This window comes from Bufo bufo, chromosome 1 (genome assembly GCF_905171765.1).
Source record: "Bufo bufo chromosome 1, aBufBuf1.1, whole genome shotgun sequence".
Classification (NCBI taxonomy): Eukaryota; Metazoa; Chordata; class Amphibia; order Anura; family Bufonidae; genus Bufo; species Bufo bufo.
In genome coordinates, this window is record NC_053389.1 from 582367898 (window position 1) to 582385773 (window position 17876).

The 17876-nt window shown below is 40.7% G+C and overlaps 1 protein-coding gene across 5 annotated transcripts in view; it reads left to right on the plus strand.

The window, feature by feature from the left end:
* Window positions 1-16806, plus strand: part of IL15RA (interleukin 15 receptor subunit alpha) — an 84575-nt gene extending 67769 nt beyond the window's left edge. For 3 of the 5 annotated variants that reach the window (XM_040413339.1, XM_040413334.1, XM_040413343.1), the window contains 7 exons: window positions 1411-1605; window positions 2191-2250; window positions 9307-9507; window positions 10981-11154; window positions 13199-13243; window positions 13344-13413; window positions 15911-16806. In XM_040413339.1, the coding sequence (XP_040269273.1) occupies window positions 1446-1605; window positions 2191-2250; window positions 9307-9507; window positions 10981-11154; window positions 13199-13243; window positions 13344-13413; window positions 15911-16034 (834 nt within the window). In that variant the 5' untranslated portion in view covers window positions 1411-1445 and the 3' untranslated portion in view covers window positions 16035-16806. The remainder of the gene's footprint in view (window positions 1-1410; window positions 1606-2190; window positions 2251-9306; window positions 9508-10980; window positions 11155-13198; window positions 13244-13343; window positions 13414-15910) is intronic. The other 2 variants (XM_040413338.1, XM_040413337.1) reach the window with 2 other exon arrangements.
* Window positions 16807-17876: the final 1070 nt, after the last annotated feature.

The window sequence follows — 17876 nt, forward strand, 5'->3', positions numbered from 1 at the left end:
TTTTTTAATGATACTATTAGACGTTAAGTTTTACTAAGCTACCCACTATTTGTGATTTGGTGAAGGAGTACGTAGCAGACCGTCTCAGCGTCCTCAGTGATCCCTCTGTGCCTTACAACTATTGGGTGTCTGAGCTGGACACGTGGCACGAACTGGCGCTCTACGCCTTGGAGATGCTGGCCTGCCCTGCCACCAGCGTTTGTCAGAGCGGGTATTTAGTGCTGCTGGGGGCATAATAACTGATAAGCATATCCGCCTGTCAACTGACAGGTTGACTCTTATCAAAATGAACAAGGCCTGGATTGCCCCTGACTTCTCTACTCCACCAGAGGAAAGCGGCTGAACATAAAGGCACTTTAAATGTGGCTTTTATGGTGCATTGAATACACTGTATTCCCATGCACCCCTTCCACCACAAAAAGGGTATATGGTTCAATCTTTCTTTTCTCGTCCTCCTCCTCCATCATATCAACATGCTTATTAGGCTGCCCACGCTCCTAATGTTTTAGAGGGTCAGCTCAGCAGCATACCCTCACCCCTAATGTTTTAGAGGGTCACCGGCAGGCCCTCGCCCCAAATGTTTTATATGGTCAGCTCAGCAGCAGGCCCTCGCTCCAAATGTTTTATATGGTCAGCTCAGCAGCAGGCCCTCGCCCCTAATGTTTTAGAGGGTCAGATCAGCAGCAGGCCCTCGCCCCTAATGTTTTAGAGAATCACCAGCAGGCCCTCGCCCCTAATGTTTTAGATGGTCAGATCAGCAGCAGGCCCTCGCCCCTAATGTTTTAGAGGGTCAGATCAGCAACAGACCCTCACCCCTAATTTTTTAGATGGTCAGCTCAGCAGAAGATCATCACCCCTAATGTTTTAAATGATCAGATCAGCAGCAGGCCCTCTCCCCTAATGTTTTAGATGGTCATCTCAGCAGCAGACCCTCACCCCTAATTTTTTAGATGGTCACCAGCAGGCCATCAATCATAATTTTTCAAGGGTGTGTATGTGTAATAAAGGGTATATTGAAGTGTCGGTTCCTTGAAGTTTTTGGCAGCCCTTTCACTTTATATACAAGTAAATATACAGGAAAGAATGTTTCCTAACAATTTTTGATCATAGGCTTTATGAGTGTAGGAGTCCTACAACATGAACAATTGTACCACAATGTGAATGAGGCCCTCCTTTATGTGATATACAGGTTGTATCGGAGTGCCTCTTCCTTGTAATTTTTGGCAGCACTTGCACTTTATATACAAGTAAATATACAGGAAAGAATGTTTCCTAACAATTTTTGATCAGCGCCACACTTGGGAACGAGTTTTCATGAATGATTGCTCCTGATAATTGTCCGAAAATCATCCAGTTTAATAATAGAGTCCTTGTGTATATCTAAACATTTTAATTTCTATTATTCACTAGTCTGCAGTGTCCCAAAGAGAGTAAAGAACGTAAAGATGAACCTGTTTTCAGAAAGCTATGAAGTGAACAGCCACTTGCGGTATATATGCGAAGATGGCTACAAACGTCAAGCTGGCACATCAAATCTTGCCATTTGCCAATTTAATGGTAAAACAAAGAAAGCAGACTGGAAATATGGAAACATCTCCTGCATTCGTAAGTACCACTTAAAGGAATAAGACGTATCCTCAGCATAGGCCATTCATATCTGATCGGTGAGGGTCTGAATGGTAGCTGACCACTACACTTTGAACGGAGCTGTGCTTCCTGTTTCATTCTAGTCCCCCCCCCCCCCCCCCCCAAAAAAAAAAAAATGGTATAAGGCTGAGAATGTAAAAAAAAAAGCCTTTCTACTTAATCCCCCACATTCCAGTGTCACTGCTTCTTTGCTTCTGGTGGTCTATGTTTCCAGCGCTGCGGCGATGACATGCCCAATTACCCCACATGACTGGCTTTATAGTCACATGTAGGTGTTGGGTGTGTCATTGCTGTAGTGAGACTGGGAGACTGGGGTTGCAGCAATAAAGTGCCTGACTATCCCAGGTGACCATTGAGCAGGGTGTTAGCTGCAATGGTCATGTAGAGTAGGTGGTCATGCCAACACTGTGGCATTGGAAACACAGTTCGTGAGGAGCAAACTTGAGCAAAATAAGGTCTTTACAGAGAATTTTAGTAATATTATATTTCGAGTTGACAGAGGCCCAGTCTGAAATGCATCTGGTTTTATCATGTCCAATTTAGGAGACCCATCAATTCCTACTACAGCTCCAATCAATACAAAATCTCCATTCACTACTTCAGGTAAGAATTGCAATTTTATGTTGGGACATAAATATACCCTTATCTTACAGCCACATTAGATATGCAAAAAAATCTGATAGCATCCTTACACAATCTTACAGTGAGACAGGGGAATGGTTATACACTGCTGTCAGTTTATTCCTATGTTTATAGGTGGAATAATAGAGGAATATCACATGTACATCTCTAAGAAAAGAGGCTCTAGAATTGTTATTTCTGAAACTATGTAAGGAAAGTAGACAGGCTCTCATTAAAGGTAATCTATCACTAGGTACCTCCATATCCAACTGTTTGCCTAGACACATAGTTGTGGTTCACCTGATTAAAGCATTGCTTTTCTTTTGTTGATCCGAGGTTCCATTTCCAAGTTATGAGAATTAGGTGCAATGGTGCAATGAGGTATCACTATTGCTCTGGTTGCCCCTAAGCTCCTCTCCTCCTCTGCCTGGCTGCTTTCCCACTGCCTGGCCCTGTCAATCAAAGCAGCAAGGGAAGGCTGGCCAGAGATAGGAGGAGAGTTTGGGAGAAACAAGAGTAACAATGACGCCCTTGTTGCACCAAGTGCCTCATTTGCATATTAGGAAAAAAATTACATAACACAAAAATGGAGCCTTGAATGAACAAAATAAAACTGGCACTTTAATAGAGTGAACCACAGCTATGTTCAAATAGTTGGATAGGGTAGTCTTTGGTGACATACCCTTGGTGATACTTTAGCATTTATTGATTCACACAGAATTTTTTTTTAATTAGCCCTTTTTATCCATTTTTTTTTCCATTCGAATATCATATAAGATATGATGTGGTAGAGCAGTGGTGTACCTCTTGCCCCACATGACCCCAGTTCTGACAAGCCTATTTACAGTCCAAAGTAATACATTAGGTTGTATGCAATCTTGTGGACTGCAGCTGTCACCTAATAATTAAAATCAATCATTAATGCTACAAAAAGCCACAATGTATCCCTAACCTAAAGGAGTATTCCAGGATTTTGGTATGGATCGACTATCACTGTGTTCACTGTGTAGTTTGGTGCCAACTTCTGGTGCTACCTTGAAATAGCTGATCGGTGCGGTTGCTCAGTGTCGAACCCCTGGTGATCATATAATGAAGGCCTTTCCTTAATCATCAATAATAAAATCCTGGAATACGCCTTAATGTGAATAGGATGTCAATTTGTCTGTTCATTCTTGTGTAGCCTTGATGTCAGTCTCATAGGAGTGAATATAGAGCCTGACATCCAGTCCACACTAAAGACGCTTTATGAATTAGCTAGTCAGAGTAGAGGGTCATGTGGGGCTGAGAACAGAGCCTATAACTCCAGTGACTGGTAAGCTAAATCATTGCTCTACCACATGTCTTATGTGGTATTCAAATGGGCCAACAATAAATACAAGGGCGTGCTTCTTTAGGCTAGGGCTACACAGTGATATGCATCACACAACAATGTACCTAATGATTGTCAATTGTGTCGCAATGTGACACACAACATGCTGCCACATTGTGACAGTTGCAAAAAATCTAGACCTGATGGATTTTCTATTGCAGATTTACAAGTTGCAAGTGAATTTGACTTCATTGACTTTAATGTCAGTTAAATGCGAGTTCTAAAATAGTAGTGCAACAGAAAGTTGCAGGCAGGTCGCAGAGAGTCGGGGTTTAGAGTAAACCAGTGTGCTTCTTTACTGGAGGAACTCAAGTGCAAAAAAATACAGGCAAGGCACTAAGCTGGCTTCTCCAGTCTTCTCCCTGGCAGAAGAAGGTACTGGGATGAGGGAAGGCCTGAGCTAGATGTCTCTGTCTCTGTCTCTGTCTCTCTCTCTTAGAAGGCTAGTATCCTGGCCAAGGGGATGGTGATCCAGGGTCTGTGGCTCAGTTGTCCAGCTGGGCCTCTGGTCAAAGGGCTGGTGATCCAGGATCTGTGGCATAGTATTCCTCTGTCAGCATCTTCTTCTAATCACCTGTGCCATCTGGCAGAGTCTCTTCTACTAAATACTGGTCCCTATCTGACAACTAGGGACTTTAACTGTTCTCCTTATATACAGTTTCTAACTGAAGTAGAACCTTCTAATGGGAGGAGTAGAGTGGAGAAGCACAGCCTAAACAGAAACAATGTTGTGATTTCAGTATGTAATAGACTTGTATAGAGTTTCAATACAAGTTTATGGAAATGACCAATCCAGACATAAACAAGTCTCACCTCATGGCTATACACCCTATCATGATTATGCTTAATCAAGTTCAGGCAGTGAGAGATCAGCCCATCACCACTGCCCACAGCATATTTTTCCTCAATGAGTATACCAAAAACACAGAAAATTAAACGTACCAGACGTGAAAGGGGCATCCATAAATCAAGGACATACTGGGATATAGACGAGGTCACAGGTACACATCTAGTGGTTAACATTTCTTCTAGGACCTTGGCCCCAACGGAACACAACATATTACAAATAGGACTCGCTTTTTGCCTATTTTCTGAATTACAGAACGTTCCACCTAAGAGCTTACTAATAACTCTCGATGTGAACAGTCTATATACATCCATTGGACACGAAAGAGGGATAGAAACAATTGCATCTCTTCTATCCACCTCAGCCCTATCATTATCTGAGCAGACTTTATGCATTGAATTTTTTATATTTGTCCTACAAAATAATTTTTTTATGTTGCAAGATTTCTACATGCAGAGGAAAGGGACTGTGATGGGGCCCTATGTGTTCCTGCCATATGCAAATACTTTTATGGAATACTTTGAAGAAAAATGGGTCTATACCAATACTATATTCTAGACAAATCCTATAATGTGGTGAAGATAAATCGATAATATCTTCTGCATTTGGCAGGGTGAATCTGAATCCTTTCATACATTCTCCAATTTCCATAACAACATCGATAAAGATCTACAATTTACAGAACACATTGATCTCATCAGAATTTACTTCTTGGACACGGTTATAATAAAAAACGAGAAGCATGCACTCTCTACTGACATCTTCACTAAACCCACTCACTGCAATACCCTGCTATACTACACCAATAATCATCCCAGAACAACAAAGGGCTTATTACCAAGATCTCAATTTAAGAGTGTAGACAATTGTTAGTATTCCCGAGTTGAGTGAAACTTCTGGATGAAATATCCAAGAAATTCGAAGACCGGGGCTGTCACGAAATCGGCTTGTGACTGACGAAGATAGGCACTAAGCAATGGGGATTGTCACCCGTGAACAGTTTATTGGAGGTCACACACGGAAGTTGCAGGTAAAGTTACAGATATTCCAAGTTCCCATATTAAGCAAATCCAGGAGGAGAGAACGCCTCAGCTTGTTCTCACATCTCCCAACAACTGACTACTACTTCCAGTCTCAGTTATCCAGAAACACACACCCCCTCCCCTGTCTGTACTATCACTAGCAGGGGCCGGGGATCACTACCCCCAACATCTAACTACTACCGCCTGCGGTGAGGAATGCTTTGAAGCATAGCCAGAGCACTGAGACCCCTGTAAAGTGTAGATATCTCAAATCTTAACATTTCCTGAGGGTCACAGTGGTCATTAGCATAGCTTATCACTGGTACCAGGGAGATGTGAAGACCATCACTACAACCTCCACTATGTAACACAACACACACTGACTGATAAAGAAGCACATTAACCCGATATATACAAAATAGGAAAATGACATAGTCCACTGTAACAGGAGCTACCCCATGTAGCTACTACTCAAAGAAAGAACAATCTTGAACCAAGAGAACAACCTAGATAGGACCAAAAGCACCAACCGTCTAGCTCATATTGTCACCTATCACCTATTCATACCGAAAATACGTCAGTTCATACAGAAACACTGACCTCTGCTTAAAGGGAGTCTTTCACCTAAACTGACCATTATAGAACACTGACACCATGAGCTGCATTATAGTCCCCATATTGGAATGCTACTTACCGTATAGCTGTCCGTCGCTTATTTTCGCTAAAAAACACTTTTATTCAATATGTTAATTAGGTTCTGAAGGTGCCCAGGGGCGGCGTTCAAGTGCCGCGAGGATGTGCAACAGGCGGCCAAAAACCTTTAGGGGCAATTTAGTTAAGGCTTATATAGGTCCCCTTAAGATTCCATCAAGGCAGACTACTCTAGTTCACTATATTTCAGGAACATATTCCTGTTTAAATTGTTCCCAGTAATTCTGAGTGCCGTGGTGTATTAAGACATTGCACTCAGAACAACATTATAGTCGGAATGCCAACCATCTTCTTTTCATAAACAAGTCTTCAGACATAAACAACAGAATTACCCAGACAGTCAAAAGGTTGTCTGTTTTTCCCTCCAAAACTTTGCATAGTCTATAATAGTAACTGTGGAAGATTGCTAGCTTCTCAGTGCATAAGTAGAAATTCCCAATGCAATGCAGATGTAGTGCAATAACAGTGCAAATGAGGATATATTACAATAAACATAAAATGCAGTTTACCATATAAAACAGGATAAGTGTAAACAATGGCATAAAAAATTGTGCAAGGTAACTCTTCCTAGTACACTAAAGTAGTGAGTTGATGGCTTTGTGTAGTAGCAATGAGGCAAATGTCCCTTATTCCACGGAACAGCACATTGAGTATAGGACAGAATGACTGTTGACTGATGGTGTTTTGTTCTGAAGAATGAGGGGCAGGAGGACAAATGGCAAAGAGTCAATTTAAAGGGGTTATCCCATGACTAATGTAAAAAATGAAAATCAAAGATTATATAGTACATGACAACTTCTTTCTAAAAAAAAAAAAGCTAGAACCAGCCCTGTACATAACATGGTCCCAGCGATCTCCCCATTCATTGCTCTGCTGGATTGATATCAAGCTTACAGCTCAAGGGGAGTGTATTTTCTACTGCAGCCCAGGGGGCGTGTCTCAGCTCTCCCTATCAAAGCTCAGGAAGCATTTGAAGGATGAAACTGAGCATGTGCGGCCTTCTCAGGGAGCAGGTCAAAGAAATAAGAAAAAAAAATAACAGCAGATGGCGCTATACAGACAGATTTTATTGAATAACTCAGTGGCTATGCTAAATTTTTAATTACATATAATTACTAAAGTATTTAGGTCCAGGTTCTGGTTTGAAAAACTGTAGAATGTTTTTCATGGGACAACCACTTTAAGGAGCATGATAAGCTTGCCTAAAAAGATTTAGGAGTTAATTATTAAGACTGACGTTTCAGACACTGGTCTTAATAGTCCCGTGCGCCAACGTTATGTAGAGGACGGCACATCCATGGCCTGTCTAAAACAGGTATAGAAATGATGAGAAAGGGCTGCCAGCCCATCCCCTTCCCCGCCCACGCCACACACCCTTTTTAAGACCTGGCATGAGAAGGGAAAAGTCACAGATTATGCCACAATCTGCACCAGAAATACGCCAAAATAGATTAATTTCTGTTAATAATTGACCCCTTTAGTTTTTATGGCATGCTTAACGCTAAGGAAATTAGGAATCTTCCTGATATTCCAGGACAGTGCAGTGACCGTTGGTGATTTATTCAATATTCAAGGCTCACTTAACAAGCCTGGCTACTACATCATTCTAAAGCATTCTGCAATGGCATGTCATCCCATCTGTTTTGTGCCTAGTGCAACCATAACTTGTTTTTCAACAGGACAATGACCCCAAACACACCTCCAGGATATGTACTGTAAGGGTTATTTGACATGAATCACCCAACCTTAACCCCATTAAGATGTTTAGGGATAAGTTGGACAGCAGAATGAAGGAAAAGCAGCAAACAAGTGCTCAGCACTTCTGGGAACTCCTTCAAGACTGTTGAAAAACCATTCCAGGTGACTACCTCATGAAGCTGATTGAGAGAATGCCAGGGGTGTGCAAGGCTGTCATTCAAGTATAAAAGGGCTGCTTTGAAGACTCTAAAATACTGTGTAAAACATATTCTGTTTTTTAAAACATTTTTTGGTGTGTGTGTGTATATATATATATATATATATATATATATATATATATATATATATATATATATTACAGACCAAAAGTTTGGACACACCTCATTCAAAGAGTTTTCTGTATTTTCATGACTATGAAAATTGTAGATTCACACTGAAGGCATCAAAACTATTAATTAACACATGTGGAATTATATACATAACAAACAAGTGTGAAACAACGGAAAATATGTCATATTCTAGGTTCTTCAAAGTAGCCACCTTTTGCTTTGATTACTGCTTTGCACACTCTTGGCATTCTCTTGATGAGCTTCAAGAGGTAGTCCCCTGAAATGGTTTTCACTTCACAGGTGTGCCCTGTCAGGTTTAATAAGTGGGATTTCTTGCCTTATAAATGGGGTTGGGACCATCAGTTGCGTTGAGGAGAAGTCAGGTGGATACACAGATGATAGTCCTACTGAATAGACTGTTAGAATTTGTATTATGGCAAGAAAAAAGCAGCTAAGTAAAGAAAAACGAGTGGCCATCATTACTTTAAGAAATGAAGGTCAGTCAGTCAGCCGAAAAATTGGGAAAACTTTGAAAGTAAGGGCTATTTGAACATGAAGGAGAGTGATGGGGTGCTGCGCCAGATGACCTGGCCTCCACAGTCACCGGACCTGAACCCAATCGAGATAGTTTGTGGTGAGCTGGACCGCAGAGTGAAGGCAAAAGGGCCAACAAGTGCTAAGCATCTCTGGGAACTCCTTCAAGACTGTTGGAAGACCATTTCCGGGGACTACCTCTTGAAGCTCATCAAGAGAAGGCCAAGAGTGTGCAAAGCAGTAATCAAAGCAAAAGGTGGCTACTTTGAAGTACCTAGAATATGACATATTTTCAGTTGTTTCACACTTGTTTGTTATGTATATAATTCCAAATGTGTTAATTCATAGTTTTGATGCCTTCATAGTCATGAAAATAAAGAAAACTCTTTGAATGAGAAGGTGTGTCCAAACTTTTGGTCTGTACTGTATATATATACAGTATAGTAAGAAAAAGTGAAGCAAAGTAAGAATGCTGTCAAAAATAGAAGTGATCATTTAATATTTATTGATATAAAACCTTTTCTCTAGAATCAAGACCAAGTCGAGTTTCCACTTCATCATCCACAACAGTAGAAAGATTTACAATAATATCCTCAACAGTCAAGATCCATGAGACACTGCATACTTCACAAGGGAAAGCTACACAAACACAACTTCCTGGACATACTCCCATGATCAGGCTTTCCACTACGTATGAGCACACTACTCCAGGACAAACATTCTCTCCAGGTTAGTCAAAATACCATGTACAAATGTTTGGAAAACTTTGGTTGTTCGCAATGTATTTCCAACTATGAGAGGAGTTTATCAAAGGTGGTGTAAAGAAAAAAAAAAAACATTGCAGATTTTTGGCACAATTAACATTACTCACCTTTTTGCACTTTCACACCATGCTCTAGGGCGTAGCCATAGGGGGTGCGAGGTAGCAGTCGCTACCGGGCCCAGGAGCCTGAGGGGGCCCAAAGACCCTTCTGCGACATAAGAAGACACCGGTATTATAGAAAGTGCATGCTGGTCAAGTTACACCTCTGGCTGAATGGAAGGGGTTAGGTCAAGAATTTGGCATGGGGGATAACGTTAACATTTTTGCCTCAGACAGCACGAAGGCTACATATGTTCTTCCCTGCCCTTGGCCTCAAAGCACAAACTCTTGCACCAGGGCCCATGAGCCTTTAGCTACGCCCCTGACCATGCTTATCGGTTTTCTGAAAAGTAGGTGTGGGTGAGACTTAGGCTGAGTTAACACTTCAGTTATTTGGTCAGGTATTTCCATCAGTTATTGTGAGCCAAAACTAGAAGCGGGTCAAAAATCATTTCATTAGACCTGATGTATGAGTAGGCTTCACTGCTAGTTTTGGCTCACAATAACTGATGGAAATAACTGATCTCAGCCTTAGGCTACGTGCACACGAACTTTGTTTCCATGTCCGTTCAGGTTTTTTTTTTTGCGGATAGGATGCGGACCCATTCATTTCCTTTCAATGGGTCCACAAAAAATGCGGTCCGCATCAGTATGTCCGTTCCGTAGCCCCGCAAAAAAAAAATAGAACATGTCCTATTTTTGTCCGTATTAGGCATTGTTACAATGGATACGCAAAAAAAACGGATGGCATACAGATGTCATCCGTATTCTTTTGTGGAACCGCAATTTTTTGCAGGTGGCAGATCGTGGTGCCTAATAACGATCCGCTGCCAACAAACAATGATTCAGTATAGGGAAGAGCGATGGCATGGGGATCGCTCCTTCCTATACATAGGAAGAGATCGCTGCATGTAATTGCAGTGGTCTCCTCCACTAGTGAGCAGATGATTGCCCGGAAGGAACGCTTCCTTTCCAAAAATCACCTGTTAAATTGGGCTGTCTAATATACCCTTTGATTGTATTGGTATGGCCTCTATTGCTTGGCAAGGTGGTGTAAATTATAGCTCAACTGTATGCCAGCTCATAGGAAAAAAATCATCACTAAATCTAAACAATATTTCTGATAGTCCTGGCCAATTTATATTTTGATATTCATGTAGAAATATTTTCCAACATTTTTTAATTTATTTTTGACCTAAGTAGTGCACATATAATCTTGAAACTGAGCCTTTCTGCCTTCCAACACATACTGGTGCCTCCTTGGTGTGTGCCAGTGTACTCTCTAGCTTCCATTAGACATTTGAATTGAGATGTTAACTTTCCATATATCTTGTTTTCAGGACTACAGTTTATTACACAGACGCTATTTCCTAAAGATACTGGGAAGACAGTAAGTGAGCAAACCACTGTTTCGACGACCGCAGCTGTAATGGAAAAAACTGTTTATACTGCAACAGTGAAACAAAGCACTGCTACTCATTTTTTAACTCCTGTGCAAAGTACAAGCCCCCCAGGTCAGTGACAACTTAAAATATTGATCAGCAGTAATAACCATTTCTGATATTCATCATGTATATATATTTGTATAGTTTACATGTAGTTTTATGGTATCCAAACGATAAATACCTTACTTGTGGACCTTGGACTGGATACATGGATGTTCATGAATTACCTTAGCGCCCCATTACACTGCCCAACGTTCAGACAGGGTGAGCACGATGGATGGTAAACAGACAGACTGATGCAAAGTGAATGAGAAGAATGATTGCTACGGCGGTCATTCCTCCCTCATCCTATTCATAATAGGTAGTACATCCGTGATTACACAGGGAGACGTGCTGACAAAAATGTTTGCATCTTTCATCCTGAGGAAAGATGCAAATCAGTAGACAAAGAAGAGTTTGCTCATTTATCGGCTGATCACCAGCATGATTATCAGAAACGAGTATTCTTATGACTGTTTACAACAATTGTCCAGAAAATTAATTTCTATTTAGTGTAAAGCTAGCTATACAGACGAGTTGAGGTGACAAAACATGGCAGTCTTCTGACCATAATGTCAACAGCTGTTAGCGATGGCCAAAATCATGATCGGCTGGGTTGAAAAATTTCAGCTATTGGCGAAGATTACATATGTATGACATTATCCGCTTAATATGACCAGTCGTTTGCCATTGTGCTCAAGGATTTAAAAAAAATGGATTCCCTAGTTGGCCAGTTCAGTCTATTATGTTGATGGTGGGATTGTATGTATGAATTATTCCACCGAAGACTGGCTGCAATGCAATGATCATTATCATGAGTATGGAAGATTGGTGGATTGTGATAAAAGGGGTTTCCCTGAATTTTTGTTTTTTTGACATGGCATTAGGACCCTGATTGATGGGGTCCATCAACTAGAACTGTGAAAACCATCCAATTCCAGACAGCAATGAAGCAGAGGTCACAAGTATAAATGGAAATTGTAAAAAGTAGAAAGTGTGACTCGAAATTCCACAATGGCGTAGATGGCTTCTCTTCAAAACTTCCAAAAAAACAATATGAGTGTAAAAATGCCATTTAAAATCTTAAAACACATGTTTTTACATGTGTTTTAAAACTATGCAAAAAAGTGATTCTATGGTGGTGTCACATGCAACTTTTTGTAGCAGTTTTTTGAGCCAAAGTCAGAAGTGGGAGGAAGGAAAGGAGATCTGTAGGAAGGACTTGTACTTCTCCTTCTTGCTGTATCCACTTCTGGCTTTCACTCAAAAAATGGTATCAAAAACTGTCACAAAAATCAGTGTGTAACACCACCCTTAGGCCTACTTTCACATACACGATGTGTTCCTGACAGGAATACATTGGCTAAAGTCTCAGCTCTTAACATCTGCTTGAGGGATTAGCCAGTGTTGTCAGTTGCATATCATTGGGGTGCACCTTTCTCTGTGATTTCTGCTTTCACATACTCAGTGTTTGGTCAGTGTTTTCCATCAGTAATTGTGAGCCAAAGCCATGAGTGCAGATAATGGAAAGATATGCACCGTTTTTTTTTTTTACCTGCTCCTGGTTTTGGTTCAAAATTACTAATGAATATCACTGATCAAACACTGACCAAAATATTGACTGTGTGAAAACATTTTAAATGTGCAGGATTTGTGACCTTTTTTCTTGCTATGAATACCACAAAATCACTGCAAAAACAAAACCTCAAGCAAGGCATGGAGGCTGCATGGCTCCATACTACGGAGTCCTACAGCATCTGTGTACTTCCATACTGGCTGCGAAAAATGGTAACTGACATAGAAGTGTCATAAATGTCTTAAAAGAGCAGCATATTCCGAAAACATGACTGCTAATATAGAATAGCATAACTGCAGGGAAAATGCCATGTGTGGATCTACCGAAAAACAATGACCCTCATGCACTAACAATAATGACCCTTGCTCTGCGCATAATACCCAAATTATTTGCACACTTGTATGTTGATTTCATCAATATATAATGTAATGTAAGATGTGTATTTACTGGTCACTAGTTTCAGAAACTGCTATATGCTGTTTGGTTCTCTTTGTGCAGATCCACAGACAAGTATTTGGCAGAAAACGGAAACCTTAGCAGTAGGTGAGAGAAGCAGGTCTTGCTGTAAAGTGATTTATTTGGAGGATACGTCATGGCCAAGTCTATAGTATGTACTTCTGATTATTTATTTTTTGCTTTGCAGCAGGCAGTGTGGTGGTCATAATCCCCTTGGTTGGAGTAATCATCCTTGTTGTGTATTGCAGAAAAAGAAGGTAGGTCAATTTTAAAGGACCTCAACTATTTCTGAAAATGTTGTGATATTTTTAACCAGATGTTTTCATTTGTGTACAGTGAGCAAAGTTGGTCACCATCAACAAGCGTGTCTCTCCATCAGCAGGAACTTTTTCTCTGATGCCATCAGTGGTAGTAGACATAGTCTGTAACAATGAAAAAAAATATATATATCAGTTCAGCTTGTTCTTCTGAAGTGTTGATCCAGAGTAAGGGCCCATTCACACAGCCGTATGAAAGGGTCCGCACCCGTTCCACATGGTGGTAGGCAGGCGACAGCATGGCATGATGGCGGCAGTGGCATGATGGAGGCAGCAGCAGCCATACAGAACATTATGGTAGGCAGGCAACATGATGCTAGGCAGGAAGGCAGACCGCAACAGTGGCAAGATGGGGCACCGTCAGCAAGGCCAGATCTATTTATTGGCCACAGCCAGAGGAGTGTGAAAATCCTCCCAAATCCAGGCTTGGTTTATTTTGACAAAAGTAACGTTTTGGACACTGGCAGATGACAGCTTGGTCCATTTGGGTGTCACCATGCCCCCTTTCGTTACCACGAAGCATGAGGAAATTCGCGTAGAATCAAATTTCGATTCACTCAACACTACTCTGTATTATAAGACATGTGTCGCACACTTTTACTCTGAATTGCTATATCTGGCAAAACAAAAAATAAATAACATGTCTGGAGATGACTGAGACATATTTCAGACTAGTATTTCCCATTATCAGTCGGATTTCAAATTCTGCCCTCTGTATTATAAGACACGTGTTGCACACCTGTATTCTGTATTGCTATATCTGGAGATGCCCTGACCCAGATTTTGGTCTAGAAATTCACGTTTTCACTCAGAGATTTAAAACGATAACCTCTGTATTATAGTATAAGACACACGTTGCACACTAGTGTTGTTATATTTCACAAACCAAAATGTTGAATTGTCTGGAGATATCCTGATTTCGATTTTGGCTTAGTATTTCACATTTTCACTCACTCAGAGCATTAAAACACTACCCTCTGTATTGAAAGACACAAGACACTCATTGCACATGTATATGTTTTCCTACCCCCCACCCCAAAAAAAACTAAAAAAAGCAACCGTATGTAGATGCTCTGAAACAGATTTCAGTATAGGATTTTTAGGTGTTTTCACTGAGATTTCAAATGTTATCTATCCTTTGGATGGTAAAACACATGTTGTACAGTTTTGAACTTATTTTCCCCACAAAAACTGTATTTCTGTTATCATGGGGAGAAGAAATGTTCTTGTAGGTAGTGTTTTTGCAAAAGCTGCAGCTCTGTTATAAGGCAGTAACTGCAAATTGAAGACACCCTTGAAGACACCCTGCCTCAGCTCCTCACTTCTCACTCCCTGGCGGAATGCTTTCCCTGCCTTCCCCCATTCTATACAATTCTTCTTCTTCCTAGCCTTTCCCTCCTCTATCCCTCACACTAGAATAGAATCTTGATTGTAACTGTACACTATCCCTAAGATCGTTTTCTGTCAGACACTGCTACATCCTTCTACCCTCATTCACAGACCAACACAGAATGACATTTTAGTCATTCTGCAAGGGCACCTCCCTGCCTGCTGCAGCACTGATTGGCTCATCCAGGCTGTCTGAGGGCTTGTTAACCAATCAGGGCAAGCCCCGAAACCCAACTTCCTCTCAGTCATGTGAGCTTCCCTCTTCATTCTCAATCATGCTTTTTCCTGCTGACATGTGCAGTAAAATGGCGCTGCGCACTGTTTTACTGTATTTGTCCAAAGCAAACCTGAAAAGTTTCGGGTTCATCTGCCAGAGGAAATTTTGATAAGTTTGTAACAAACCCGGTTAGTTACTGACTGATTCACTCATTTCTAGTTTTGGAAGCCAAACCATTTGATATTGATGACCTGGAGGATAGGTCATCAATAACTAAAAGGTTGACAACTCTTTAAGAAGCAGAATAATTGTCCATATTCTCACTACTCCTGATGATAGAACCTCCCACAAAAGGTATTTTTTAACTAATGAAAAAAATAAAAGTTTGCACAGCTCATTCAAAGTCCAATGTTGAAAGTGCACAGTGTCCCGGTGTGGTAATTGTTGCAGCACGGATCACTCCCGTGTCAAGGGTGGGAAATACTTTCAAAACAGAAACTTTGCAGAATCCAAAACCTTTAGATAATGTGTAATTTTTAATACATGAAGATTAAAAACTTCCTCATGGCGTCCTCCAGAACTGCTCTCCCCAGCTATCTCCTAGTACTATCAGCAGTTTGGCATGGTCAGATTCCATCTAACTATGACATCATTTATTTTTATTTTGTCTCGAAATCCTGCATTCATCCCAAAAGACTGAAACTGCACTGCACTGCACTGTGTGAATCTTGCCAAATACAAGTGTTCCCATATGTTTTTGTCTGTGCTGTATGAGCGCTGTTACATTTTTAACAATAACTAACATTTTAGTTACTTTTATTCCTGTTTTAGCGCAGAAACATCTCCTAGAAACCCTCAGGATACCCAGATATATATACAGAATACTAACCCAGAGGATAACGTTCCCACTTCAGATACATCCCATGAAGAAAGCGAGGAAGAATCGTTTTTGTAATGCACTAACTTCCCAGACATCCAGAAAATTAGTAGGACCATTTGTGGTTATATTTATTTCTGATGCCATCCAACAACATATTGGTACTGTTGTGATGAAGACAACCAAGAAAAGCAGACATTGGAATACTGACTATGGATGGCTGCAGAAGTTCAGAAACCTGCCATTGGACTTCTCCTACACATTCCAGGACATCTCAGCAAATGTGAACCAGCTACGGAACAAGTGTTAACTAATCCAAGTGCAGCTCTACATGAAGCAATGATTGTGTTTATGGACAGGCAGATGTAACTTCCCTCTGGTATACTAAGTGCCAACAAAGAACAGTGGTTACACATAGGAAACAAACAATAACATATAAGAGACCTGACTGGACACACCAGAGAAAAAGCGGTGGACATCTGTCCAGTGGTAATTTCAAGATAGTATAAATTCCCATTATAACTTTATAGAGTTATAAAGCCATTCATTGAATTTTTTTATATTAATAATAATGTTTTTAATACCATACATCCCCACAGTTGTATCCCCTATCCAATCAACCTATGATTGCCACAGAACTGCCCAGAAATGACCATTTGATACAAATATGCAAAAGAACCCACCCTCTTTGAGGCCTTATTTGTTGGAGAATGCTGCAAAAAAGTGCCCCCCTCCAGAACCACGTGGTTTAAATAACATTTTATTCTCGGGGTCGATATGATTACATTGATACCAAATATGCATTTTTTTTTATGTTTTACTACTTTTATACAATAATATTGTTTATCTTCTAAAAGGGGACAGTATAGGGACAATGTAAAATTTAAACTTTACTGATGTTTCTGTGTGTGGGGTGCAAGTGTTCGGTGAGACTTATTTTATGCTGTAATCTAGATGCTGGTAAACATCTGGATTGTGACATCAGTAAATGGCCTTATTAGGCACAGAAGGGGTTATTAGCTGGGCAAGCTCTCTTCTTATCTCTCCTTTTCTGGAAAGAAAAACCATCAGGTATGTTCTGTGATTGATAGGGGCTTGAGAGGATAACCTTCACAGAAGTCTATATTACCTCTCAGGTCATACATAGTACTTACTCATCGAGCATTAGCATGTCATCTACTGGCCCTCTCTCCTCCTCCATGCCTGCCAAGACCATAGCTGGTTGAAGAAGGCTTTTACCTGCTCTTTCTCAGGCTGTATAACCTGGGCCAAGTCATGTTTGGGAATGAGATCTACGGGTATTACTTGCAGATCTCACTCCCCACCCAGTTTCTAAAGGCTCTATTTCTGATTGTATGGCTAGCACCATGGCTGGTCTTGTTTAAAAGCAGGTTAAATTACCCTCCTTTCAGCCTGCTATGGTCTCAAATACTGAAGGGAAAATGATTGCCTGTCTGGGACCCCCTGATCTTGTGGGCCCCGTAGCAGCCACTATGGCTCCTACAGCGGTAGTTCCCCCCCTAGTTTTTACACTTTTGGAATGCATCCCAAATAAAAAAAAAAAGAAGCAACTGTTCATGATTAAAATATAAAATAGTTTTGCATCTCCTTGGTTTCAGACTGTGTGCATAGTGTGATACTGCAGTCAGGGGCGGATTAAGTGCATGATAGGCCCGGGGCTGTCTACCCAACTTGGGCCCCTACTTCCATTTTAGTTTATTATTATTTTTTTGTATGAAGAAGCTGCGGTGCTTCATGATCACCACAGTCTCTTCCTAGGCCATATGACATCTTCAGACTAAAAAAAAATACCACAAATGACCCCAAATTGGGTCCTAAACTGAAAAATTTGGTCGCCAAATTTAAAATACATATAATTATAATAAAAAAAACATGGAGCAGAATACAGCACCACATACC